The following is a 27,570-nucleotide window of genomic DNA, read 5'->3' on the forward strand; positions in this document are numbered from 1 at the left end:
AAATTAATATTAAAATGTAATTTATTTATGTATTGTTGGGAGGGCAGCGTCCGAGAGTCCTTATGGGCTAGCCGCCACTGCCTGTACTGTATGCAATATTTCAATTTGTATGTATCTGTAGCCTAACTTAACTATTTGAAGTGGTCTATAACTGTATTACTGTTCAATCGACCAAATAAAGAATCTTGTATCTTGTAATCTTATAATATTGCCATTTTAGGAAAAATATTTTTTTTTGCAGCAAAGCCTCGGTAACACAATTTATGATCACTGTTGGGGTTCAACTGAAAATATCATCTAAATAGTCCGTGACTAACTAGTGCTGCTACCTTGTTTGTAACGCATGGAACAACGTTTGCTGGAGTTTTCGACCACTGGACGACCTCTAGTAAAAATCATTAGGTGAATTGCTTACGGTTAGGAAGAGGAGTTATCAATAGATAGGTAGATTAAAGATCAAGTACAGTACATACTTAAATGAAGTCAAACACTTACAGCAGTTAATATCTTTTAATTTTCTATAGTCGTATACAAATTAACAATCAAACAAAAAATAAATACAACAGTTTGTTTATGTTGTATATGAGACATGTAATTAATATTGTAGGTTTATCCTAATTCAATATTTCATGTGGATTCAATACATTAATCAATCTTTCATTTTCATTAAAAATACAATACAGTAAAAATATTTGATAAATCTACACTACATAGGCTACATTTTTTAATTTACATTACCATTAACATTAACATTTTTACATTAACATTTTTTTGCAGTCGATAGTAGAGGGAATTCTCTTAACTCTTGTTTGGAAAAGGGACCTAATTTAATAGAACTAATTCCAGCTCTTCTAATGAAGTTTAGAAAACACCCAATAGGTGTTATTTCAGATATTAAGAAAGCTTTCTTGCAAGTAAGTTTAACAGAAAGTGACTGAGACGCTTCAAGATTTTTGTGGTGGGAGCGACTTATTGGAGTGGTAAAGGAAATTTTACGACAAAACTTGGGAAATTCTTTAGTCACACAGAAAGAACTCTCAACAATTTTGTGTGATTGTGAAGCAACTGTAAATTCAAGACCTTTGACTTATCTTTCGAATGATGATGACTGTTTACAACCATTAAGTCCAGCCTTATTCTTACAACCAACATCAACAGCTGAATTACCCGATTTGAATGAAATTGAGTGTCTAAGTTTGAATAAAAGAGTGCGTTATATAAACAAAATAAGAAGATCACTAAGAGACAGGTTTAAGAAAGAGTATTTGGCTACACTCGTTCACAATGGAAAAAACAAGAAAAGTAGAGAACCCATTATTGGAGAAGTTGTATTGATAGGAGATGATAACACAAAACGAATAAGATGGCCTTTGGGGTTGGTACAGGATGTATATCCAGGAAGAGATGAATTCTCCAGAGTCGCAAGACTAAAAACTGAAAATGGTATTTTGACAAGACCACTACAAATACTTTTCCCATTAGAAATCACAGCTTGTGAAAAAGAGTGTATGAAAGAAAATAAAACACTTGAAGAAGAAGAAGGTATAGGCCTAGTTGAAAACGAAGTCTTTGATTTGGCTAAGAAGAAAACCAGATGTGGAAGAGAAGTAAAAGTGCCCCAGCGATTTTACTGATTTAAAATTGCACATGATTGGTTAGCAATTTGAAATGGGGGGAGGATGTTGTGAACTTTATTGTATATCTTTTCACTTCATTGATTTTCCTTTTGAACTGGCTGTTATATCTTTTCTAAACTAACTGTGTTTTGTTTTATCACATGTTAAATATTTTGTATTGAAGTAATTTAATTGTTTGAAGGTTCAGTTTTAGACTTTGGTATTAATAAAGAAGCTTACTAATCTGTTTGTGAAATAATTATTTTATCATTTATGGTAATTATTTCAAGATTCAAAACAGAGTCAATAAACTCGAAACGGTAATTAAATAACGAACACGTTAGAGCCCTAGACTATCTCATTGTATGCTAAGCTATCTGGAAAAATTAAGGTGTGACCTAATTTCAGGTGAGACGACTATTACGTATTTTAAAATCTAATTTTGTCTCTCAACCCGAAATTTTGTCATAGTGCTTAAACACTTTTAGGTCATAGGTGAGACGTTTGGTTCGTTGTTTAACAATAGCTTGGTTTATTTACAATAAGATCCACCACACACACTACCATTGACAATTGATACAAATCATGATTAGGATTCAATGGATGTGATGTGTATTAGGTTCCTAGGAAGGTTATTTCGCATTTCCGGAATACTCTCTAGCCCAAGTACGAGATATATAGTCACGAGATATGTGCATGTGTGAATTTTTGTGACGTGTTTTCCTTATGGAACCCCCAAAATCTGATGGATCTTTAAGGGCGCCTTAAACCAGAAAGTGGCAGAAACATTTTTAGTGGCTGTAATTTGCTGAGACGTTTTCCATTTTCTTAACACGAGAATGAAGAATTAACACAAAAGGTTATCTTATAAAAGGATAGGGCATTTGCCAGGAATTATTAAGGAAATTGACAGGAAAGCAGGCTTACCTTTAAATAAGTCCATAGAGACACATAACACATCACAAAATTAAAAGTAGAAATTTTCGTGGTCACTGACCACTTTTTCAACCACTGGAGATTGGAGAAATGGCAATGGCAGTTGCAATTTGAATCTATTGCACCTTGTCAGGGTTGCCAACACAGATGAAGAGACTAAAAATTGTTTTTACTGTTGCATATGTATGAATGTGTTCACTTATTATGAATAATCCACTATATTTACACTGTTCTATATTTACACATATGTACACACACATATTAACATTTTTTATATACACTAGCCTGCTATGGAAGGTGAGGAATGGGGTTTATCTTAGATTAAGGTTTGGTGGGTTTCTAGAATGGGTGAACCATTGGTAGCTTAGTTCCCATCTTCTCAGTTCTGAGGGGTTGCAGTTTGGAGGCAGTTGTTTTATTATTTTTGAAGAGTAGCAGCTATTAAAATCAGATTTTGAGTGGGATGAGGCATGGTTGACTACTGGTTTGTCTTTATAATTATTTTTTACATCTTGACGATGACCGTTCATTCTGGTACGGAACTGGTTCTTTGTTAGGCCTATATACTGAGCTGGGCAGTTTTTACATTGAAGCTGATAAATTACATTGCTGGTGCTGCAGGTGTTGTGTCCTTGAATCTTGAAAACTTCATTTGTGGCGTTGCTGGAAAAACTTGTGGTGGGGGGGTTGATGGGACACGTTTTACATCTGGAAGTATTACATGGGAAAGAGCCGTTAGGGGGTTTGTTTCTGGTTGCTGTGATTGGATCCGGTATCTTAGGATGAACAAGAATCTTTTTGATGTTAGGTGGTTGGCGAAATGTGGTGGTTGGGGGGGTTTTCAGGAAATCCTTTGTGTGGGGGGAAGCTTGGAGAATTTTGAATCCATCTTTTAGAATGGAGTTGAGGGATTGTAGGCCATGGTGGTATTCGGTTATTAGGTTTAGGTTTTGCTGTGGTTTTAGTTTCTTTGTTGGAGGGTTGTTTGATTGGGCTAAACGGATTTGGTTTTCTACAAGGTTTTTGGGGTAGCCTCTTTCAACAAATGCGTTGGAAATTTTCGAATTGAAATTGGAGAGTTCCTCTTGTTCGACAGAAGAGGAACTCTCCAATTTCAATTCGAAAATTTCCAACGCATTTGTTGAAAGAGGCTACCCCAAAAACCTTGTAGAAAACCAAATCCGTTTAGCCCAATCAAACAACCCTCCAACAAAGAAACTAAAACCACAGCAAAACCTAAACCTAATAACCGAATACCACCATGGCCTACAATCCCTCAACTCCATTCTAAAAGATGGATTCAAAATTCTCCAAGCTTCCCCCCACACAAAGGATTTCCTGAAAACCCCCCCAACCACCACATTTCGCCAACCACCTAACATCAAAAAGATTCTTGTTCATCCTAAGATACCGGATCCAATCACAGCAACCAGAAACAAACCCCCTAACGGCTCTTTCCCATGTAATACTTCCAGATGTAAAACGTGTCCCATCAACCCCCCCACCACAAGTTTTTCCAGCAACGCCACAAATGAAGTTTTCAAGATTCAAGGACACAACACCTGCAGCACCAGCAATGTAATTTATCAGCTTCAATGTAAAAACTGCCCAGCTCAGTATATAGGCCTAACAAAGAACCAGTTCCGTACCAGAATGAACGGTCATCGTCAAGATGTAAAAAATAATTATAAAGACAAACCAGTAGTCAACCATGCCTCATCCCACTCAAAATCTGATTTTAATAGCTGCTACTCTTCAAAAATAATAAAACAACTGCCTCCAAACTGCAACCCCTCAGAACTGAGAAGATGGGAACTAAGCTACCAATGGTTCACCCATTCTAGAAACCCACCAAACCTTAATCTAAGATAAACCCCATTCCTCACCTTCCATAGCAGGCTAGTGTATATAAAAAATGTTAATATGTGTGTGTACATATGTGTAAATATAGAACAGTGTAAATATAGTGGATTATTCATAATAAGTGAACACATTCATACATATGCAACAGTAAAAACAATTTTTAGTCTCTTCATCTGTGTTGGCAACCCTGACAAGGTGCAATAGATTCAAATTGCAACTGCCATTGCCATTTCTCCAATCTCCAGTGGTTGAAAAAGTGGTCAGTGACCACGAAAATTTCTACTTTTAATTTTGTGATGTGTTATGTGTCTCTATGGACTTATTTAGAATTAACACAAAAGATTTGATTTAAAATGAATGAACACATCATAAATTAATGTATGAAACGTCATATAGCAACTATTTGTGATGGATCTTCCAGATGTGGTGCAATCATGAGGTCCCTCCAGTGTGAATTAATTATCCATAAGGCTCTTCATATGACTGCTGGTTTGGAAGGATTTTCCACTTATGAGGTCACTCTCTTGTCTGAACCAGTATATGCCTCATTACATCTTGCTTGTATTTGAATGATTTTCCACATTTAGGGCACTGATGAGGTCGCTCTCCCGTGTGAACCAATGTATGTCTCCTCAAAATGCTGCTGGTTTGGAAGGATTTCCCACATATAGTGCACTGATGAGGTCGCTCTCCCGTGTGAACCAATGTGTCTCTTCAAAATGCTGCTGGTTTGGAAGGATTTCCCACATGTAATGCACATATGAGGTCGCTCTCCTGTGTGATCCAATGTATGACTCTTCATACCTTTTTTGCTTTTAAAGGATTTCCCACATGTAGTGCACTGATGAGGTCGCTCTCCCGTGTGAACCAATGTATGACTCTTCAAAATGCTGCTGGTTTGGAAGGATTTCCCACATGTAATGCACATATGAGGTCGCTCTCCCGTGTGAACCAATGTATGTCTCTTCAAAATGCTGCTGGTTTGGAAGGATTTCCCACATGTAATGCACATATGAGGTCGCTCTCCTGTGTGATCCAATGTATGACTCTTCATACCTTTTTTGCTTTTAAAGGATTTCCCACATGTAGTGCACTGATGAGGTCGCTCTCCCGTGTGAACCAATGTATGTCTCTTCAAAATGCTGCTGGATTGGAAGGATTTCCCACATGTAGTGCACTGATGAGGTCGCTCTCCCGTGTGAACCAATGTATGTCTCTTCAAAATGCTGCTGGATTGGAAGGATTTCCCACATGTAGTGCACTGATGAGGTCGCTCTCCCGTGTGAACCAATGTATGACTCTTCAAAATGCTGCTGGATTGGAAGGATTTCCCACATGTAGTGCACTGATGAGGTCGCTCTCCCGTGTGAACCAATGTATGACTCTTCATACCTTTTTTGCTTTTAAAGGATTTTCCACATATAGTGCACTGATTAGATCGATCTCTTGTGTGAACATATGTATGAGCCTTCATATCGCTGCTGGTTTTGAAGGATTTTTCACATGTAGGGCACTTATGAGGTCGCTCTCCCGTGTGAATCAATGTATGATTCTTCATGTCTTTCTTAGTTTTGAAGGATTTTCCACATGTAATGCACTTATGAGGTCGCTCTCGCGTGTGAACCAATGCATGTGTCTTTATATCTTGCTTGGATTTGAAGGATTTTCCACATATAGTGCACTTATAAGTTCGCTCTTCTGTGTGAACCAATAAATGAATCTTCATATAGCTGCTGGTTTTGAAAGATTTTCCACATGTAGTGCACTTATGAGGTCGCTCTCCTGTGTGAAGCAATGTATGAATCTTCATCTCGCTCCTGGTTTTGAAGGATTTTCCACATGTAATGCACTTGTAAGGAAACTTCCCAGAATGTGTAAACAGATGATTCTTTACCTGAGATTTTTTAATAAATGTTTTTTCACATGTCAAACATCTAAAGGGACGCTCACCTGTGTGTAAATATATATGACACTTCATTGTCGGTAGAGTTGAAAACATTTTTCTACATATTGGACACTTAAATGGAGGCTTTTTAGTGATATTTAACATTCTTTGTTTTATATTTCTGATTGCTAATATCAGGAAAACTAGTAACTAATTGGATTTATTCAATTGGCTTTGTTTGTCTATTTTTGTGTATTTTGTGTATTAAATATCATACCACATAGGTTAGTGGTGTTACTTATAGTGTTTACTTACTTTCATTTGTACTTTTAAGGTAGTGAAAACTTAATCTTATTAGCTGCTGTTTAAAGTATTATTTCAGATTACGTAAATTATCTTTCTTGTGACATGAATTGAAGTTCCTTTTCCTCTTCAAATCTATTTCCTATCCTGAAAAAGATCATAATTTATTAAATACTAGCAGTATTACCCGTGCTTTGCAACGGGAAGAGGACACGAAATAGAAAGATTTTGATCGTTACGACTGTTGTCTAAAATAGTTATTCATCCGCCAACGCTTCTAGAAACAAAATTCAACATTTATGGCCTTTATAGAAACTTTGGTGGCTTTTAAATCTGGTAAGTAGTGGAAGCCATCATTTTGGTTTTGACTAATTAATTAGCCACCCTACCCGTTCTTAGCAACGGAAAGAGAACGCTAAAGAGAATAATTACTATTCCATAGATCTGCTGTATATAGATTAACTTTTAGTAATCCACTAAAAGTATTAACTTAAAGTATTAACTGGCTCTTTCGTATCCCAGGCATTATTTTTTGGGAAATAAACCATACAAATACAATGGATTTTTATAAACATTTTGGAAAAAAGAAAGTCAATAAGTTATTAATTATGCACCTAAAAAATAAAACTACTTATTCACACACTACGTGTCAACGATTATTTATTAAACTAGCAGAGTACCCGTCCTTCGCACAGGGTTGGCATATAAGTATAAAATGCTTATTGCAGTTATACTCATAAGCTTTGCGTTTGCAATGGGTTAGGACACATTTTGATAAAATATGCTTCTTTAAATTTATGGTGTACTATAGTATTACCATAGACAAAAAGAATTAAATATAGACCATCAGCTATGCTGCGGTTACCATATGTTCTGGCGCACACCACTGGTAGCGCTGGTAGGGCCAGATACGCAGATTCTTTGAAAGTTAATTCAGTGAGCCCTAGACTCACTAACTCAGCAACTAAAGTGCAAACTAAAAACCTGTCAGCTATAGTTTTCCACATTTTTATTGTTTGTGTCTAGTAACCTTTATGTTTTTATTCCTTTGTGTAAAGTATTTGCAGCTTAAATGTTCCTACTAAAAAAATCTAGTCAACCAAAAATGTCCATTCACTATATACCTATACTGTATGCAATATTTCAATTTGTATGTATCTGTAGCCTAACTTAACAATTTGACGTGGTCTATAACTGTATTACTGTTCAATCGACCAAATAAAGAATCTTGTATCTTGTAATCTTATAATATTGCCATTTTAGGAAAAATAATTTTTTTCGCAGCAAAGCCTCGGTAACACAATTTATGATCACTGTTGGGGTTTAACTGAAAATATCATCTAAATAGTCCGTGACTAACTAGTGCTGCAACCTTGTTTGTAACGCATGGAACAACATGCTGTAGCGCTATCTGTTCGCAATCGATGGCGTGAGCTTAAATACCGGTTTTTGACTCCTCAGTCTCCAAGCACAGATAGCCGAGAAGGCTAGGGCATGTGTCACTTGGCCAGTGGCATTCGTCTGCATGGTGTCTACTAAACCTGGTTTGAAAAATTCAAGGAGTTTTCCAGGAGAATTCAAGACAAATTCCTGAATTTTAAGGAGCTACTATCGGAACCCGTTTAACTAATCGCAACCAGCTAATAAATGAAAATGATTATTATTAGGCTATTATTATTATTAATAATGATTATTATTATTTGAAACAAAACATTTCCAAAGAATAATATTTTATACAACATAATAAAACAGTATAACTGGTAGGTAAGGCGACACCAGTTATCATCTCCCGCGATTGTGGGAATATCAGTGAGCATATCTTGCAGTATCTTCAACATCAGCGACAAAACGTCACACCGTCAACGATCACGGCAACACCCGTATTCATATTTTGCGGTTTGGGCGACACCGATAACCGTCTCTCGCGATCGCGGCAATTCCCGTAGGCATATCTTGCGGTTTCGGCAACACCGATAATCGCCTACCGCGATCGCGGCAATAGCCGTGAGGAAATCTCGCGGGTTCGGCGACACCGATAATCGTCTCCCGTGATCGCGGCAACACCCGTGGGCATATCTCGTGGTTTCGGCGACACCGATAATCGTCTCTCGCGATCGCGGCAATACCCGTGTTGAGCATATCTTGCGGTTTTAGCAACACCGATAATCGTTTCCCGCGATCGCGGCAACACCCGTAGGCATCTCACGCGTCTCTCGCGATTGCGGCAATACTCGTGAGCATATCTTGCGGTTTCGGCAACACCGATAATCGTCTCCCGCGATCGCGGCAATACCCGTGAGCATATCTTGCGGCTTTAGCAACACCGATAATCGTCTCCCGCGATCGCGGCAATACCCGTGCGCATATATTGCGGTTTTAGCAACACCGATGATCGTTTCCCGCGATCGCGGCAACGCCCGTAGGCATCTCACGTGGTTTCGGCGACACCGATAATCGTCTCTCGCGATCGCGGCAATACCCGTGAGCATATCTTGCAGTTTCGGCAACACCGATAATCGTCTCCCGCGATCGCGGCAATACCCGTGAGCATATCTTGCGGTTTCGGCAACACCGATAATCGTCTCCCGCGATCGCGGCAATACCCGTGAGCATATCTTGCGGCTTTAGCAACACTGATAATCGTCTCCCGCGATCGCGGCAATACCCGTGCGCATATCGCGGCAACGCCCGTAGGCATCTCACGTGGTTTCGGCGACACCGATAATCGTCTCTCGCGATCGCGGCAATACCCGTGAGCATATCTTGCGGTTTCGGCAACACCGATAATCGTCTCCCGCGATCGCGGCAATACCCGTGAGCATATCTTGCGGTTTTAGCAACACCGATAATCGTTTCCCGCGATCGCGGCAACACCCGTAGGCATCTCACGTGGTTTCGGCGACACCGATAATCGTCTCCCGCGATCGCGGCAATACCCGTGAGCATATCTTGCGGGTTTAGCAACACCGATAATCGTTTCCCGCGATCGCGGCAACACCCGTAGGCATCTCACGTGGTTTCGGCGACACCGATAATCGTCTCTCGCGATCGCGGCAATACCCGTAGGCATCTCACGTGGTTTCGGCGACACCGATAATCGTCTCTGGCGATCGCGGCAATACCCGTGAGCATATCTTGCGGTTTTAGCAACACCGATAATCGTTTCCCGCGATCGCGGCAACACCCGTAGGCATCTCACGTGGTTTCGGCGACACCGATAATCGTCTCTCGCGATCGCGGCAATACCCGTGAGCATATCTTGCGGTTTCGGCAACACCGATAATCGTCTCCCGCGATCGCGGCAATACCCGTGAGCATATCTTGCGGCTTTAGCAACACCGATAATCGTCTCCCGCGATCGCGGCAATACCCGTGAGCATATCTTGCGGTTTTAGCAACACCGATAATCGTTTCCCGCGATCGCGGCAACACCCGTAGGCATCTCGCGAGGTTTCGGCGACACCGATAATCGTCTCCCGCGATCGCGGAAATACCCGTGAGCATATCTTGCGGGTTTAGCAACACCGATAATCGTTTCCCGCGATCGCGGCAACACCCGTAGGCATCTCACGTGGTTTCGGCGACACCGATAATCGTCTCTCGCGATCGCGGCAATACCCGTAGGCATCTCACGTGGTTTCGGCGACACCGATAATCGTCTCTGGCGATCGCGGCAATACCCGTGAGCATATCTTGCGGTTTTAGCAACACCGATAATCGTTTCCCGCGATCGCGGCAACACCCGTAGGCATCTCACGTGGTTTCGGCGACACCGATAATCGTCTCCCGCAATCGCGGCAATACCCGTGAGCATATCTTGCGGTTTTAGCAACATCGACAATCGTGTTCCGCGATCGCGGCAACACCCGTAGGCATATCTCGTGGTTTCAGCGACACCGATAATCGTCACTCGCGATCGCGGCAATACCCGTGAGCATATCTTGCGGTTTCGGCAACACCGATAATCGTTTCCCGCGATCGTGGCAACAAAAGCGGTAGTGTTTCGGTTAGGCGACGATTCCGATGACTGGGCTCCGGATTCCCGGAGGTTTGGGTGGATTCCTGGAGTTTTCCAGGACATTTCAAGGTAAGATAAAATTCCCGGAGGTTTCCCGGTTTTCCCGAATTTCCCGGAGAGTAGACACCATGGTCTGCTTGGGTTCGATTACCGTCCTGTGGGGCAAATAAAGAGTGACCTGTGTTTGTAGCAATATATTACAACCACTGGGGCATAGTGAGGTGTTCATAATTCATGGTTTAGACATACACCTCGAATCATCGGATTGGGGGAATCTTTTAGCTAAGTGGTTGATGGTGTTTCCTATTAATATGCAGGTCATGGCCGTTTTGCTACTTTTTGTAAAGTACCTTCCTCTCTATATCCCTTAGAGGTTTTAGTAAATGCCGATATATAATTGCATAGCACGCAAAGGGTTAAATGTTTGTTCATATGTTACATCTTGTGCCAAATCCGCGGCCCTGCGGCTTGGAGGGCTTGGGGGGCGCAGTGACAAAAGTGATAAAACAAAATTGAAAAAATTAAGTTAGATGTACATAACGTAATTTGGAAAGTTATGTATAACTAACTGAATTTTTAATATTACGTTCTATGCATTTATTGAACAAATACATATTATTTGACACCAATAACTTTATATATTTGCAACGTTTTCCCAGATGAAATATTTTTTATAAAAATGAAGTAGCTAGATTTGCTTGTTTACTACTTTTAGTTTAGTAATAATAGCCTAATAATGGGCCACAGTGGAGTTGAAGGCCCTGTCCCAACTTAATTATCTTAATATAAATCAATATTGCAATGTCGCAGTTTCGCTCTGTAGGCCTTCACACGAATAGCCTACTAGCCTAGTTGCCATGTTTATTCTTATTTCGCCAGACTACCCTCCCCCCACTCACGTCTCTGACATCCTGACGATGACTCACGGTAGAGACAATGACCTTAAATATGCACGAGGTGACGTGTGGACTTAACATGAAAGACTGTCGGGGCCATGGTAGTGGTGCCAATATGGCAGGTTTCCTACAACAAAGGACACATCGTTGTTAAAAATACATCGTCTTGCAACAAAGGAACAAAGGAGTTCAAGCTCGTGTACAAGCAGATTTCCCTTTGGCTTTTTTTATGCCTTGTGGATGCCATAGTCTGATCCTGGTAATTGCTGATGGAGCGAAATCCTCGGTCAAATCTACATCTCTATTTGGAACACTCCAGCGTATATATACGATATTTGCAGGCTCTACAAAGCGTTGGTGTGTGATTAGTGAACATGTCAAGGATCTCACGCTAAAACAAGTATGTGAAACATGATGGGAAGCCCGCATATCTTCGGTGCAAGCTGTTCGCTATCAGTACGTCGAAGTGCGGGATGCTTTGATAAAACGGACGACCCTAAGACAGCGAGTGAGGCTCATTCCTTACTCAACCAGATGGAAGACTTTTCTTTCTTAGTATGCTTAATACTATGGCATGATTTGCTGTTTGAAATCAATATCATAAGTAAAAGTCTTCAAGGGAAAGCCAAAGGCGTCAGTGATGCTATGAGTAAGTTAAATAAATTGCTTGGACTTCTTAGACAAATTTAGAGAAAATGGATACACTAATGCACTTCCGTAAAGGAAATTTCAAAAGAGCTAGGAATACAACCAATCTTCACTGAAACCAGAATTCGCAAGAAGAAACGTCTCTTTTTGTATGAAAGTGCAAGCGACGAAGTGCAAACATCTGCAGAAGACACATTCAAGAGGGAGGTATTTTATTCATTGTTGGATACAGTAGCAACATCAGTTAAAGGTAGGTCCACTGCACTTTATAATCATAACTCGCAGTGGGGATTTTTTTTGTATAACTTGGCTAATCTTCCACCAAAAGATGACTTGAAACAGAGTTGTTTGAAACTAGAAACTCTCTTAAGAAATACTGACGGAATATCAGATATCAACGGCAATGAACTTTTTTGTGAACTGCAACATGTGAACTCCATCTTAGATATCAATGAACCCCAACTTCGGAAAGTTCAACCAATCGACGTGTTGCGAGCAATCAAGAAAACAGACAGCAAAGACGTATTTATAAATCTCTGGATTGCACTAAGAGTTTTGTTAACTACACCAGTGACAGTTTCAAGTGCTGAGCGTAGATTCAGTAAGCTGAAACTTATAAAGACATATTTACGATCATCCATGTCACAGGAGAGACTGAACTCTCTTGCCATCATGACAATTGAAAACGATGAAGCTAGGAAAGTAGACTTCAAAGATATTCTCAAGACATTTGCTCGTGCAAAATCCAGGCGAATGCCATTTAATGTTTAGAGGAAAGGGTCTTATTTCTAAATGTAATAACGTGTTTTTATTTTATTCTGTCATTCCGTATATTCTATTCAGAGTAGGTTTGGTTTGAGGTTTTGCTTACTATTGCCAGGGCCAATTTACCGAATAGGCACGGTAGGCACGTGCCTAGGGCACGAGGCAATTGGCTTTTTTCGTGGGGAACCAAAAAATTGGTTGTTATATTTGCATGCGATGGTGGTAAACTTCTGATAATCTCTCCCGGCACAAGACATCGTTATGGTCTCCCGCGATCGCGGCAAAATTCTGACTGTTTCCCGCTGTTGTGTGGACATAATTAGGCATATCGTCTTCCATGATCGCAGCAATATATGAACATATCCCGCGGTCGTGAGGAGATTATAATAAATCGTGGTAAAATTCTATTCATCCCTCACGGCCGGGTAGACATCATTATTTCGTCTCCCGTGGTCGTGTGAAAATAGTAATTGTCTCCCACGATTGCGGAAAAATGGTAAACATCTCCCACGGTTGTGTGGAGATCATCATAACTGGCTGGGTAGCTGAGTGGTTATAGTGCTCGCCTAGTAATCAAAAGGTCGCCGGTTCGATCCTAAGAAAAGTTAGTAGCTTTTTGATGGTTCGAAACTGGACCCAGCTGTTCCTGATCATTGGGCTTTAAATAAATGATCCTGACTAATGAAACCGCTGATCTTAGTCAGTAACAAAGCTACACAGGTCATCACACACCATTCTACACTCATCCTTCACTCATATTTGGGTTAAAATACGCACCTAGGTGGCGTCCCCATCTCAATAATTGAATAATTGAATAATTGAATAATTGAATCATCGTCTTTTGCGAATGAGGCAAAATTCTAATCCTTTCACGCGGTTGTGTGGAGATTATCATTGTCTTGCGTGATCATGGTAAAACTCTGATCATCCCTCGTGGCCGGGTAGATATAATTATTTTATCTCCCATGGTCCTTTAAACATCACAACCGTATTCCGCGATTGCGGCGAAATGTTCATCATATCCCACAGTAGTGAGGAGATCATCGTCGTATGCGATCGTGGAAAAATTCTGATCATCCCTTGCGGCCAAGGGTAGACATACCATCGTCTCCCGTGGTCACGGAAACGTCACTGTTGTCGTCATGCGCGATCGTGGTAAAATTAAATATCCAGGTAGAAACACAAAAGGCATGCATATTTCCCGGTTAAAATCTCACACACAATTCCCAGATTTCCCGGTCAGTTGACCCTCTCATTAATTTTGATGTGCACTGTTAATAATTAATAACATGTATAGTATTTATTCAATCCGTTCAAGTGTCTGTTGTTGTGCAATTGAAACAGCAACGCAACTTTGTATAACGATCATCACTCAATGTGTGTTTGGGGAGGGGGCGCCTGACAACATCTCGCCTCGGGTGCCAATAAACCATGCGACGACCCTGATCAGCAACAAAGGATTACTATATGCAGGTATTGTAAACCATTTTAAGGATGTGTATTAGGTTCCTAGGAAGATTATTTCACATTTCCACGATATTCTGCAGCCCAAATGTCACGAGATATGTGCATGTGTGAATTTTTTGTGATGTGTTTACCTCTAGGAACCCCGAACTGTGATGGATCTTTAAGGACATCATTAACCAAGAAGTAGCAGAAACATTTTAGCGGCCATGAAATACTTAGAAATTTTTCATTTTCTTAACGGAAATAGCTAGTTACTTAAAGCTGGTAACTAATTGGAATTATTAAGTTGGCTTTGTATGTCTATTTAAATATCTCGTTTATTGTAGAATTTGTTAAACTTTGAACAGTTATATGTGTGTATCAATCAAAATTTTATCAACTCTTGCTCAAATGTTGTGTATAAATTATCATACCACATAGCTACCTCGAGGCATTTTGCTTTTTTGTCTTCACTTTATGTTCCATCATGTTAAATTTTATCATACCTAGGCTACTTAAAAAATCAGGCTACTTAAGAAATCGTTGCTTCTATATTCTATGTTGTTTTAAAATAATATTGTGGAATCAGCCATATAAAAGTTATACGAGTATAATTTTATTTTAAGTTTTACATAGTGAATTACTTACTTTCAATATGTAGTACTTTTAGTATGGTAAAAACTTGATATTTTCAGCTGCCCTTTAAAGTATTTAAATAGCAGATTTTGTCAATTATCCTTCTTGCGACATAATATATAAGTTCCCTTTCCTCTTCAAATCAACTGCCTATTCTGAAAAAGACCATTTTAATTAAATATATACATAGATTGTAAACATTAAGGGAGTTAGTATAAAATAAAAGAATTTACCAAGTTTGATCAAAATATATCCATAAACAAGCAAGCTACAATATTGTACAACACTCTCCATGAGAATAACATGGGAATTACAAAATAATAGTTTTTTGAATTTTCTCCGTAACCAATAATTGTACAAAAACACTTTGATATACCAAATTATTTGTTTTTTAAGCTCTTTAAAAAGGTCTGGAGAGAAATTGGGAAATTTTGTGTTTAGAAGGTCAAAAATTAGAAAAACCAATTTTTACCCCATAAAACCCCGTTCCCATGGTCCGATCATGCTGGTTCGCGAACTCATTCAAGTTTATCCTGCCTTACACCTTAAAACCAAATTTCATCAAAATCGGACAAAAATTACTCAAGTTATCGTGTTTTTGGCCTCCGGGGACATCAAAATGAAAAAGTTAATCGGTCCCGGGCCTAGGTCTTACCATGCCACCTACAGGAATAGCTACTCCCCTGTAGGGAAATTCGCTGAAACTTGGGACATCGTCGTGCCAATGAGGTGGAGCCCAGTCCTGGTTCAACACAGTCTTTCATGTCACCTTCATGTTGGGGAATCAGCCATTGCTCCAACATGTCAGGAAATGTAACATCAGTTATACTTCGACACCGCACAAAAGAATTCAGTTTCACCGAACCTGATTCTAATTTTGGAATCACAAAAAATGTTTGCAAAATCTTCATAATCTGCAACAAGCAGTCAAAGCCCATTCTTGTTACTACAAATCATAAGAATGCAGCGTGGGGATGATCATGATATCCATACGATCAAAAGATATGGTCATTGTGTTACTGCACACTCGGGATATGATCACAATGTCACATTGTTGGACACATTAGTGCTGTGTGACATTTTATTCTTAAATTGCCCACTATTTTCAAAATTTTGTTGGACTGATCACCCAACAAAAAAATTGAACATACTGTTGTGCACGCCTAAATTAGTTGATTTATTCAAATTAAGGGACATTGATTGATGTCATGAGTTTTGCTTCCAAATAGTTGAGTGGCAAGGAAATTCCTATAAACTAGTATAAGTTACTGTCCAGTACCATGACAATTCCTGACACTTGACCACTTTCACTTCAATGCCTCCTTCTCTTGGCCGACGGTATCTCTTCACTGATGTTATCTACATGGTTGTGGCATCATATTGGAAAAAAACCTTGGAAATGATTTGTGACTGTCAAGACTAAGTCTCTGAAGAGTGAGAATCAACTACTTTCAGCTTGGTAAATTTTGTTATTAGTGCTGACCCTCCGACATCATCGTTGGATTTAATGCTGACTTACAATTGAGGGTTTATGCCGGATCCCGTTGTGGCTAGTGCCTGCTAACGTATCTCTGGAGTAGCTTCTCGACCTGTGAGCCCTGGTTGTGAAACCTTGTGATACCCTGTCACTTCGTAATACTCGTGGGGTTCGGTTTGAGTCGGTCCAAACCAGATATTGTAACCTTACTGGACATTGCGGTGAGTTATCTGCTTTAAACAATTTATAGGCTACTTACCATTTGGGATTCTCTACTCTGAACTTGAACACTTTCCCTTTAAGAGTGAATGTGAGTGACCAGCCCTACTTATAGACTCTACTGGACTTCAGTGCCAACAAAGGAGATAATTATTTAAGTATTAAGAATTCTTGATTTTCATTCAATTTTACAGCAAGGCCCTTGTGTAATATATTGTTTAATTACTGTAGCTGTAAATCTTGTGGCATTTTCTTGTAGCTTAATACAAAATTAAATTAAATGCAAACGATCGTAGATTATTAAGTTTTTGTGACAGCGGAAAAATATTTGCACCGTTGTTTTCAGGTAGCCTATAGACTCTAATTTTAATATAAATTACTACGGTTCCCTTGTCACCTTAATCAACATAATTACTGTAGGGCTACCTAGACAGGTTGTAGCTCTCGGTATCAGTTCAAATAGGCCTACTGTAGTTTTTAAAGCGTCCGTCGGTCGCCCCTAATCTATTAGATCCCGCAACATGAAAAATTCCTGCCATTTTTGTTTTCTCGCCCCAAAACTGGTCTTGGCCAGAGTGGTTTCATCCCCTCCCCCCACACACCTAGTATCGCTGTTAAGCCGCGTTTACACCGGAGTTAATAGCAAGTGTTAAAAAAAAAGTTATTTGGTTTTTAACAGAAAATTCCTTGTTATTAACAAGATTTATGTTATCCATCAAGAGTCAGTAAAGATCAAAGGAAATGTGTTATGTTTTTAACAAATGTTAGGTAGTAAACAAAGTTAATGGTCTCTTTTAGTGCACTAACTTTTGTTAATAGGCTAACAGGTCCCTCTCTTCCCTGCAACCCCCACGCTCAGCATCGTGCTACAGAGAGCGCACTAGTCGCCCCTCAGTACCACCTGCGGAGGAAATTCTTTATGCTTCCATCATCGCACCTTAGCTCGCCTGAAAGAGGGTCACTATCGTCTTCTTGCATATCACTTAACATATCACTCCCACTGTACAAAGTCCTTGCTCTGAGTGACGGTTTCACACAGTATCTCCTAGGTCTCCTTTGGGCAGCAGTAGCCAAAACAACGCACGCAGCTGCAGCAAGAACGACGTCATCCTCTCGCACCACTGTCTCATCTAATTGCTGGCTGTGCATGAGCGATGATGATTCAAGATGGCGGACTGACTTTATGTTTTTAACAAAAACCAAAGTACAAAATAATTTGTTAATAACTTTCTGTTATTAACTTTTGTTAATTGCGTAGCCTACTTACTTAACTGAGTGTCCCTAGTTTTGGCCTTAATGTCTGCCTATTTTTTGCGCATTTGCAAGGTTTTATGAAAACGGATCTGAGAAGCTTAAAAACAATTGTAGGCCTAATTATACTGTTCTCCTATACCATTTTGTTTGGAAAATCATGGGCTTCAATATTATACATAAAACATAAGGAACATTTGTTTCAAAACAATTTTTTAGGTAGCCTAAAATATTTTGGAAAATTTTCAAAAAAAAAATAAGTTCGCACTCAATGAAATTGTAGGCTATAAATTATAGGCCAATAAATATTTGAAAATAGCCACTTTGTTCTAAATTTTATGAGGATTCCAAAAATATAATAATATAAGTAAGGAAGTAGATTTGCAAATAAATAAGTTATGGGCAAATAACAGATTTCGGTACATAGCGTTTAGCTAAGAATGCATATGTAGGCCTAACCTAACCATAGCTAGGAATCTGGCTGATAATTTACATCAATATAGGCCTACTACTTCTTCAGGATCATCAACCAGCCCTTCAAAATCGCTTAAATCTTCTTATAGGCTAATGCACCATGTATATCTAACACTAAAACAATGATAAACGTAATAAAACACATCAGTCATCGGTGCGAGGTTAACCAAGCTGTTTACAAATAAGCACGTCAGCTGTCTGCTACAATTAGGATCGGCTCGAGAGAAAAAAGCGCTTAGAGACAAACCTCGGGAGAAAGCTTAGGATCTGCCAAATAAAACGATACCTAACTCGATCCAGTTCAATCCGATTATGTCAGTCATAGAGCCTTCGCCGTAAACAGTGTTTGTGAGTCGAAAAATCGACACAAAACACTACACAAAGTGTGTTATGTGTCAAAAAATCGACACATAACACTAGGAGGGTTAATAACAAAAGATAATTAACTATAAGTTATTAAGTTAACTCCGTCCGGTGTAAAGGCGCCTTTAGCGTCATCTCGTGCACACATGCCTTGTTTTTCTCCGTTATACAATCTGATAAGTTTTAGATACTGGTACAGTGCTACCGGTCCCGTTTTATTTTGTGATGTAACCTCTGTTAGCCTAAGTTATGTATACCGTATCATACAAAAAATTAAGTAACTTACCAGTAACTTTTCATTAATTAACTAAAAAAATAATAAATAAAACTGTTTTTACCCAGCAAAGAAAACGTTGAGTTCAATTTTACATATACAGTGGCACTGGTCGCAATTCAATTTTGGTCGCACTGTATCTAATGGATAGGCCTATTTTAAGGCCTACAAGGATGTGTAGGCCTACAAGAATGTGTAAGCCTGGGCCCTATGGTCTGACAACTTTTTTACTAAATGAGAAATGCTTGGACGATGTGAAAAATATGTGTGAAATCTGTAGGCCTAGGTCAAGAGTGGTTAGTTATTGACTAAGCCTTTTGAGTGATTTTAAGTTAGTCAAGGCTAGACTAAAATGATCAGTGTTAGGCCTATATAAACAGCATTAACAACAATACTAAACAAATAGGATTAGGCCTACTCACATTCCATTTGCTTAAAGGAAGTCTCACTAGTATTTTACTCTCGCTTATTCATGATGAATTACATTCCTGTTCTAAGCCTGTAATTAGTAAAAAAGGGGAAACTTGGTCAGTCATGCTCACCACACCACACGTTATAAAGTTAAACTTGAAATGTGAGTCGTCGGTCGCCTTCTTGTAGTGACTGGACTCTTTCTTGGACTTTGGACTGATGGATTAGTAATTACTGTTGGTTTATGGTTTGGTGTTGTTCTGTTTTGTGTTTTATTGTTCAGTTCAGTTAAGTTCGTCTCGTCTCCCACCGTCTTCGTGAAGTTGAAGTTAGCGGCTCTCTTTTCTCCTTTTGTCATTTCATTTCATTTCCATTTCGTCTTTTCCTTTACAGTCTTTTCCTTCTTTTCATCGGCGCTTTTTCGAATTGTAATAGATAAGGGTTGTTGGTACGCCTGCAGACGCCACAAACGTGTTTTGCAGGGATGTCGGAAACACAATTCAATGACAATACGGTGCGAAATCATGTTTTTACATGAATATAATGTCAATAATACCTTTATAAAACGTGTATAAACGAGCTGAGCTAATTAATTAATGTATTGTAATAGGCATATTTGAGGCAGTATTGTACATTATACGTAGAGCCATGGCTTAACAAAACACGTTCAATTAAAACTCCCAACATAAAAAAGTGCATAATCTTTTTCCTAAACGCATCGTGACCTATCACATCAACTTTGAGATATTCTTATGGTAATATACAATGTTAATGTTAAGAAAAATCCATATCAGTATCAGTATTATTGAATCAAATAATAAAGTATTATTGAGGCAGTCCTGTAAATCACAAAGCTATAGTCAAATATATATTTTTATGAGTTGTTAGCCTCCGGATTACGTTTGAAAATTTATAATGGATTAAATACCTGCATTCAGTAATCCAATGAGCTGCTTGTGGCAACTATAGTTTCGGTTCACAGGGAACCATCTTCAGGCCGTACAAGGCGTCGTTATTCACTTCCATATGTGAAGGTCGTCATTTAATAAATAAGTACATAGAACACGAACACACGAAAACGCACATTGACAACGCACACGAACATTTAACATTAAAAATACCGAGTACTCGCGGGAACACGAGACAGGTGACGCGACCGGGTGGAAGTTGTAGCTCGAACTGGAGTTCGAGTTCGAAGTTGGAGTTCGAGCTACAACTTCCACCCGGTCGCGTCACCTCTGTCTCGTGTTCCCGAGTACTCGGTATTTTTAATGTTAAATGTTCGTGTCAATGTGCGTTTTCGTGTGTTCGTGTTCTATATACTTATTTATTAAATGACGACCTTCACATATGGAAGTGAATAACGACGCCTTGTACGGCCTGAAGATGGTTCCCTGTGAACCGAAACTATAGTTGCCACAAGCAGCTCATTGGATTACTGAATGCAGGTATTTAAACCATTACAAATATATATATATATATATATATATACGATGGATAGGAACTCGCGTCAGGAAAAAGTGCACAATCTTTTTCAAGCCCATTACATAAATTTTGAGCTATTATAATGGTAAAATACAATGTGTAGAATAATCGGTATTATCATGATTGTGGCAGCTAATAGTCTCGTAAATTACAATTATAAAAAGGTATCAACTGACTACAAGATGCGTAGATCCCCGTGCGTAGAACGGGCACACAACTATAGTTTATAATATTTGCATGATATTTTTAGAATACTTATCTGCCACGGGACTTTGAAAGCGTTAAGTATGGTAAAAAAATTGTCGTAAGTTAATGTTTTAAGTTGATGGCATTTCCTTGTGTAATATAAATAGAAAAGGGAAAGGGTTACAACTAATTTACTTTTCTAACAACTGAGGATAATGCATATTATTAGTTGAGATTTGAGATAATTAGTTTATGAATGTTAGTTAATGAACTGCGACAAGGGATTTGAGGGCTTTTAGATAAATTAGATAAATATTCTGATTTCATTAAATTTATCCAAAAATTATTAACTTACAATTTTTCACAAACAATTATTGCTGCCTTTAGCAGAGTTAACCCTCTGGAATGATACAAATTATTTCTTGAAAATAACATCGACAAAAGCAAACAAAGAGGGTATCTAACCTGATTAGAGAGGTAAGGGGTGCATACGATTGGGTTCCCCCTGGTTCCCAGAAGGCTCCGTTAAGACACTGAATATTAGGCCCCCATTGCCACAAAACTCTTGGCACGGATCACATTACACCTTAGTCTAGGGCCCCATCACTTGGTTCTGTATGTGGACCAACACCCAGTGGCAGAAGGTAGCTCTCCGCAAACAAAGAGAGTGTTTTTACCCAAAATATATAGTTTACAGGTATGTCTAACCTGACAAATAGAAAACTGCATTCTGAGTTTGTTTAATTTTTACAATAATTAATATGTTTTACATTTGAGCTTTAACAACAACAAAATCATACATGCGTGGGACTTGCACCAATCGATTCGGAATTTAATAAGGAATTCAAATATATAAAACTCAAAATCGAAAGATCCAGACAAGAGGTCTCTATCCGCTTTCCACATCACATATACATGTAAAAATATTATTATACACCGTATTTGGATTGAATTGGTTTTCCAGTATCCCCGCAAAACACGTTTGTGGCATCCGCAGGTGTACCAACCGGTATTTATTTATTTATTTTACATTCCAATCCAACGGACAGCTGGACGCTGGACTGGACAGCTCCATTTTGTTTTGATATTTGGTTTGGTAGCCTACAGTTTAAGAAATAACAAACAAGACTTGCTTAAAGCTAGTTGTTACTTGTTAAACAATAATGATGAGTGAAAAACAAAGAATTAGAAACAATAAATAACAAAAAAAGAAGAGAAATGGCAAAAAGACAGCTGCAAGCAACAAAATGAGTGAAAAAATCAAAACAGTTACAATACAACAAAACTAATCTATATAGGCCTAAAGCGTTACAATGAATATCAATAATAAATTTGATTTGATCGGTATCTATTACTATTATTATTCGAAAAAGCGCCGATGAAAAGAGAAGAGCCGCTAACTTCACTTCACGACGGTAATTGATTGAAATTGCTATTAACTGTATGTGGCCAATCGCTGGGTTTGTTGTTATTCCTGTGTGTTAGTTAAGTTTTTTTCTTTTTTTCATTATTTTCAGGGTCTATAAAAAAAACATAGTATTTTGATAAGATAGGCTAGGCCTACAAAGTAATAGTTAAGGCCTAGGCCCTACATGTTTAGTAGGCCTACCATTACCAGATCAACACAGAACTTACTTTGTCCATAAAAAAAACTACAACCGATCAGAGAATGGTATTTTAGTAGGTAGGCCCTAGGGTATGTGGAGATGTTGACCAATAGATGTCAAGGATTTCAACAACTTAGCCTAACCATGGATCCTATTAGGGTTAAGAATTATAATCAGCTGAACAATAAAAAATTTGATTTGTTGGTGGCAACTAGTTTCGGTTCTTCTGAACCATCATCAGGCCTCAAGGTGTCAGGTAGTCACTTCATTCAAAAGTCGTTAACAAATAAGTTGAAGTTCAATAAATAAAACACACGACATAAGTTAGAACGGACATAAATGTATGTCCGTTCTATGTTATCATTGTAGCGGTTAGCTACGAATTGGTGATGATTTGTTGATTAGGCCTAATTAAGTGTAGCCACATTATCATTAATTTTGGAAACCAGATTAACTTAAAACCCTTAAATTTTACCAGAGGACACAGCTTACCGCGAAACACAGGCCCAAAAAGCCAACTTTGATGATTGCTAACAATTAAATCATTTCTAGTATGGAATGAATTACTATCCTTTCAATTAATATACTAAATTTACAGATTAAGGTGACTGGACACATGAACTACATACTTAGGCCTATTAATTAAGGAAATATTGTCATTGAAATGCCGACTCTGCAAATTAAGTTAGGCATTGTTAATAATTGAATCATCTTGTGAGTTATTAGCCTTGGGGAGCGAGCTGGCGTAGTGGTTAGAGCGCGGGACCATTATTGACTATACACCTCTACTAGTAGAGGTGTATAGTCAATGGCGGGACTTAATTCCCTGAGGTCCCGTGTTCGATCCCCGCCAAGTCACCAATGGATTTAATCTAAGTGATAATGCCGCAACCCCTAGGTCTAGCCTGAAGTAATGTGAAAAACAATCCCAGGCTCGTGCCTAGTGACAAAAAAAAAAAAAAAAAAAAAAAAAAAACTATTAGCCTACACTGCTTTTAAGGCCATCCTAATATAGGTCATGGTATTTTATACAATTTTGTTTAACTTAATTTCTTTTAATATTCATGTGACTTTTATCCTAGATGACAAGGCCCAAAAGAAAATCTCATGAAATGATAACCCTTCAGAGGAAACGCAAGAGAAAACAACTGAAGGAGGAGGCAAATACAAAGAACGGAAGAGAATTGGGGGTCAATCAATATGATGAGATTGGAGAATCAAGTTCAACAATTTACAATAAACTAATCAATAATTCAGAGGATAATATGTAAGTTATGATTGTTTAGCTAGTCTTCTTTTTGTCTAAGGCCCAATTTCACCAAACACTTAGCCTTAAATATATATATATATGTGTGTGTCCGTTAGCACGATAACTCAAACAAAATGATCTGATTTTCATGAAATTCAGCAAACCTAAGTACCTACTTTTAAAATCTAATGTTATTTAAATAGGGAATAAACAACTATGTCTTATTTATGGAAATATTATAGTAAAAATGTAATCAGACAAGTTAAAATTAATTTAGTCTGCAGGTTTGCTGCAGGGGGGGTTGTATTGTGTACAATAATGTACCATAATTTTGCCATTTTTACGATACCGGTATTTAGATTTGCGTTATAAAGAGTTGGCAATATGTTTTGCATTTGTGTCCTGACTGCGATCAGGCGACTGACACGACACATCGTATGATTTTAATAAAGCTCCCGGATTGGCTACAACCCATCACACGCCACTTTTGCCAGGAGCCATGTTTAACCATCGATCCAAAAGTTTCCTTGCTCTCCAGTCCTCAAGATTCCAACAACCATAAGCATGTAGTCAGCCGGGTTTTATTTAATTCCCCAAATGGTGTTTTTATTTCAATCATTGCACCCCAAACGTTCCAGGGGGGTATATTTCCATTAGGGTCAACCCATAGGATATCCGATACGGATGATGATTATCACAGGATGAATTGAATATCATCTCTTAAAAGATAATGTCAAACAAAACACAAAGCCCCAAACCGAAAGAACGACTCTTAACCCCAATAGGCCTATTTTAGATTTTAAAATATGTAGCCTAAAATAAATCAATGGTTTATATCTATATACTATTATAAAGAAGAGGTGGTGTCTGTGTGTGTGTTTGTATGAGCTAATCTCAAAAACTACTGGTCGGATCGGGCTGAAATTTGGCATGATGATAGCTCACATTCCCGATTAACATATAGGCATATTTTTATCCCAAAAAATCCTTCGGGGCTCCGCCCCAGTGGCTCTGGAGTTTCCCATGTTAACCTTATGAGAAATGGAATTAATGAATCTTAACAGCTGTTTCAATTAAACAAGTTGGTTATGTTCTATGATGTTCAATAGCATTAAAAGTTACAAGGATTACCAACAGGGTGCAGCACTAGCACTATTATTTCTTTTACATTTATGACAACAGCAAAAGGTGAGTGAGCGTAGCGAACGAACTTCAACCTGGAGGCGAGTGAGCGTAGCGAACGAGCTAACCTGAAGGCAAGTGAGCGTAGCGAACGAGCTAACCTGAAGGAAAGTGAGCGCAGCGAACGAGCTCCAACCTAAAGGTGAGTGAGCGTAGCGAACGAACTTCAAAAAGAACCGAAATTTCTTAAACCATCTCCTCACTCATAACTGCTATAAGCATTTGATACTTATATGCCAACCCCGTACGAAGGACGGGTACTCTGCTAGTTATTTTATAACCTTATTATTTTTAATCAGTATTTTACATTATAAAATGCTTGGGAATTGATAAAAGAAAAGAAAGCCAGTACATCTCAGGTACTGGGACAACTGACTGTCAGCTATTGGTACACACACTTTTTTCACTGTCAGCCACTGGAACAGACACAAAGTTTAAATAAATTTTGAAAATTTAATTAAATACATGTTATAAACCCTTTCCTACGACAAATTTGAAAACTACCTACACAACATTTTGAGTCACCTGAAATCAGTAATATTGTTTCAGTTCCTATTATTTCAAAACCACAGATTATTAAGTGCGAATAGTTTCTTATACCGTCAGCTACTGGTGCATTTACCTTAGTTAATTCTTTGTTTGAAGTTCATTGTTGGTGATGGTGAGTTAATGTTGTTCAAAGGTTTATTGCGGACATTTTCCATCACTAGCCTATTGTAAAAAAAACCAATACACAACGTTTCCCGTCCTCAGGTGAAAAAACTTAACTAACACTTTACAACTAACAATATACAAACGCCCAACCTAAGTTGGAATACACTACAGAGGGTAGCAGTCAAAAAATATGCACCGTATAGCAGTCAAGTCATGATACAACATGCAAATAATAACCAATCACAAAAGACTATAATCTATAAAAGGTGTAACTTAAAAAGCTCACACAATGGAACACTAATAGCACCGTTCGCAATGACTCCACCAATGAGACTGTCAGATTCTATAGCAGAATCTTCTATGGTCAACAAAAAAAATAAGGTCTAAAATAGAATTTTAGACACTAGCACATTCTGTGACTGGCTCACATAACTACATTCGTTTTAATAAAACATTTGCGACAGCTGGTCCATATAGATGGTATGTCTGCTTCAGTATCCAATAGTAAATTGAAAACATAGAAATTGTGACACTGAATTTTAATGAAGTTGTTTATGTATAGGCTACATTAAATTCAACTAATTTGTGGTGATATTTATTTCTTTCTTTGTTATAGGTATGAACAAGTAAAAAGACTAACAAATGTTAGTAAACAAACTGAACGTGTCAGAAGATACAGGTAATTAAAAAGAAATTTATCAGTAGTTGTTTTAATACGCTACTGTACATTTGAAATAAGTAAATTTGTTTAATACTTTTTCCAACTAGTATTAAGATATATTGATAAAAATATATCTCATAATCATTTTTCCTCTTACTTTCTTCCTTAAACAGGTTCACTAACAGCTGTCACACTTTTATGTATGTAATCTCCATACTCCTGGCTGGTAGTGAATGTGTTAGCAGGGTCACTACCGGCCGTACACTTTTCTGTATGTAGAGTCCTCAGACATCTGGCAGTGAATGTGTGTTTGACCTGTAAAAATGGGAAAAAGTATTTTTTTGTCAAAATATTGGTTGTAAGGTGTTCTGTATGTAATTTGAACAAATAATAAATGTATTTGTCAAAGTACAATTTTAATCAACTTTATTCAACCATAGACAAAAAGAATGAAATATAGACTGTCAGCCGTGCTGCGGTTGCCATGGTTACCATAGGTTCCGGCGCACACCGCTGTAGTTTACGTAGCGCGTACGCTGTAACTACCGTGGTGCTCCAAGCGGTGTGCGCCAGAACCTATGGTAACCGCAGCACAGCTGACGGTCTATATTTAATTCTTTTTGTCTATGATTCAACATAAATTAAAAACAAAGTGAACAAGTAAACATTTTAAACAGCTGATAATAGTTAATGAATATATAAGCAAGTAAAGGTAGACATTTAGGATGTAACACCTCCCCTTCTTAGTGAGTTTCATAAGTTAAGTCTATCAACTGGTTTATGTGTCCGTTTTGATCGTCTCACTGTCATAGCGGAAGCTGGTGCCACTGGAACATCTGATAAGTTGTTACTGGTCTCTGGATCATCTGGTATGTTGGGATCATTGGCCTCTGGATCAATGTTGTGATAATTTGTTACGTGGTTTTCGGTTGGTTCCTCTCTGACTCCTCCAAGATGTGTTGGTATGAATACTTGATTTTGCTCATTCCTTAATGAAGACTCACACAAGTCCCGCCCTGAGCGTCTAATTTGGTCTTGATGTCGTCTGATTGGGCCACTGCTTGT

General features: G+C 38.4%; 2 protein-coding genes across 7 annotated transcripts in view; one reads left to right on the forward strand and one right to left on the reverse strand.

Annotated features, from left to right (window-relative positions):
* Positions 1-4,748: 4,748 nt before the first annotated feature.
* LOC128992005 (gastrula zinc finger protein XlCGF26.1-like) lies at positions 4,749-19,810 on the reverse strand. 3 transcript variants are annotated; one of them, XM_054415336.1, is made up of 4 exons: positions 19,493-19,810; positions 15,025-15,167; positions 6,616-6,750; positions 4,749-6,309 (listed from the first exon to the last, which is right to left on the reverse strand). In XM_054415336.1, exons 3-4 carry the CDS (start codon positions 6,619-6,621, stop codon positions 4,999-5,001), a joined length of 1,317 nt encoding a protein of 438 aa, XP_054271311.1. In that variant the 5' UTR covers positions 6,622-6,750; positions 15,025-15,167; positions 19,493-19,810; the 3' UTR covers positions 4,749-4,998. The 3 variants fall into 3 exon arrangements, with proteins under 3 accessions (XP_054271311.1, XP_054271310.1, XP_054271309.1); XM_054415335.1 differs by having other exon boundaries at positions 4,749-6,750; positions 15,025-15,162; XM_054415334.1 differs by having other exon boundaries at positions 4,749-6,750.
* Positions 19,811-22,245: 2,435 nt separating this feature from the next.
* The window catches only part of LOC128991734 (trichohyalin-like), a 40,222-nt gene continuing 34,897 nt past the window's right edge, over positions 22,246-27,570 (forward strand). For all 4 annotated transcript variants that reach the window (XM_054414883.1, XM_054414882.1, XM_054414885.1 and 1 more), the window contains exons 1-3: positions 22,246-22,567; positions 23,842-24,026; positions 26,461-26,523. In XM_054414883.1, coding sequence (XP_054270858.1) covers positions 23,842-24,026; positions 26,461-26,523 — 248 coding nt within the window. In that variant the 5' untranslated portion in view covers positions 22,246-22,567. The remainder of the gene's footprint in view (positions 22,568-23,841; positions 24,027-26,460; positions 26,524-27,570) is intronic.

Source organism: Macrosteles quadrilineatus, unplaced genomic scaffold, assembly GCF_028750875.1.
Source record: "Macrosteles quadrilineatus isolate MER2022 unplaced genomic scaffold, UCM_ALF_1.0 Scaffold_4__1_contigs__length_99947679, whole genome shotgun sequence".
NCBI lineage: Eukaryota > Metazoa > Arthropoda > Insecta > Hemiptera > Cicadellidae > Macrosteles > Macrosteles quadrilineatus.

Bases quoted from the DNA above. Each gene is read 5' to 3' on its own strand.
- LOC128992005 (XM_054415335.1), bottom strand. From the start codon at position 6,465: ATGTTAAATATCACTAAAAAGCCTCCATTTAAGTGTCCAATATGTAGA.